This window comes from Phytophthora parasitica (assembly GCF_000247585.1).
Source record: "Phytophthora parasitica INRA-310 unplaced genomic scaffold supercont2.15, whole genome shotgun sequence".
Taxonomy (NCBI): Eukaryota; Oomycota; class Peronosporomycetes; order Peronosporales; family Peronosporaceae; genus Phytophthora; species Phytophthora nicotianae.
Genome location: NW_008649001.1, coordinates 597,943 through 599,061, shown reverse-complemented (window position 1 = coordinate 599,061; position 1,119 = coordinate 597,943). Strand labels below are relative to the sequence as shown.

The following is a 1,119-nucleotide window of genomic DNA, read 5'->3' as shown; positions in this document are numbered from 1 at the left end:
GTGGTCTAGAGATGCGCAAGGCTGATTCACCGCAGTTGTCTTAACCCTTTTGCGAGCCACTTTAGCTTTAGTAAACTATAGTATACAAATCTAGGATAGTTAGTATCAAAAGGAGGCGTTATGCCTCGAGTGATGGACCACCTTCAAATCTGTTAAGTGTGATTTGCGTGGCTTTTCTATGCCCATAACGACCTGTCGTAAACGTACTTAATTATAAAATGAGGCAAAATGCCTCCTTTAACGTGGATACATCGTCGTGCTTAGTTGAAAACCAGAAAAAAGTGGCATTCTGCTTCCTTTTATCGCGAAATGGTTATTGTGGAAACCACGATGTCCAATTTATTTGCTAATCGACTGATTTAAAGCACTAACAAGGCAGATTACATATATATATGAACAGGAAGTTATTTTTAGTGACCAGTTATCTAAATTAGTGTTCGTTTTAGCCAGCATCCATACAGAAGCTACAACAACGAACGCATCCTCCGCGGAAAGCTTCGGCGCGACAAACACCATTCCCCAAAATTCGTCGGACTTAGGGATCACTATTTGGTATAGCGTTGGACACAATGTCTGCTATTTTCTGAATAACCTACTTCGTTTTTCTGTGTGAACGCGTGTCACCGACAGCAAAGCGCAATTTGCACAGAAGACAGCAGACAAGTGTCCGACAGCAATGGTGGACTGTGATTGGGGAAAACTGAAAGAGAAAATCCGTGGCATTCGCGAGAATACCATCAGTGCGCGCTCTCGCACCACCTACCAGAACTCGTACTGCCGCTTCCTTGCCTGGGTGGTCCAGAATAAGTCAGAACTCGTGTCGGCACAGTTTGCTGAGAGGCTTGGCGATACGTCCGACTGCTCCCTCCACCAACTGCGATCTCGCGTAAAAGAGAAGTTGTGTCCCCAAAGTAGCATCATTCCTCTCGAATTTGAGGCTCTTACTGCTGAAGACTTTGTTACCTGGCTCGTGACACTGACACGGAAGGACGGATCGGGGCTGAGCTATTCTGCTCTGAACACACATAGAGCAAGTCTGTTCAATTTGTATCGTGACTACGGCTGCACGATGTCCAAGGTATTAGAGTCGGAGCTGACTACGTATTTCAAGGGTCTGAA

General features: G+C 45.4%; 1 protein-coding gene across 1 annotated transcript in view; it reads left to right on the top strand.

The window, feature by feature from the left end:
* Positions 1 to 676: 676 nt before the first annotated feature.
* Positions 677 to 1,119, top strand: part of PPTG_22326 (hypothetical protein) — a gene marked incomplete at both ends in the record, with an annotated part of 1,417 nt that continues 974 nt past the window's right edge. The window contains one exon of the mRNA XM_008903366.1: positions 677 to 1,078. Within this exon, the coding sequence (XP_008901614.1) occupies positions 677 to 1,078 (402 nt within the window). The remainder of the gene's footprint in view (positions 1,079 to 1,119) is intronic.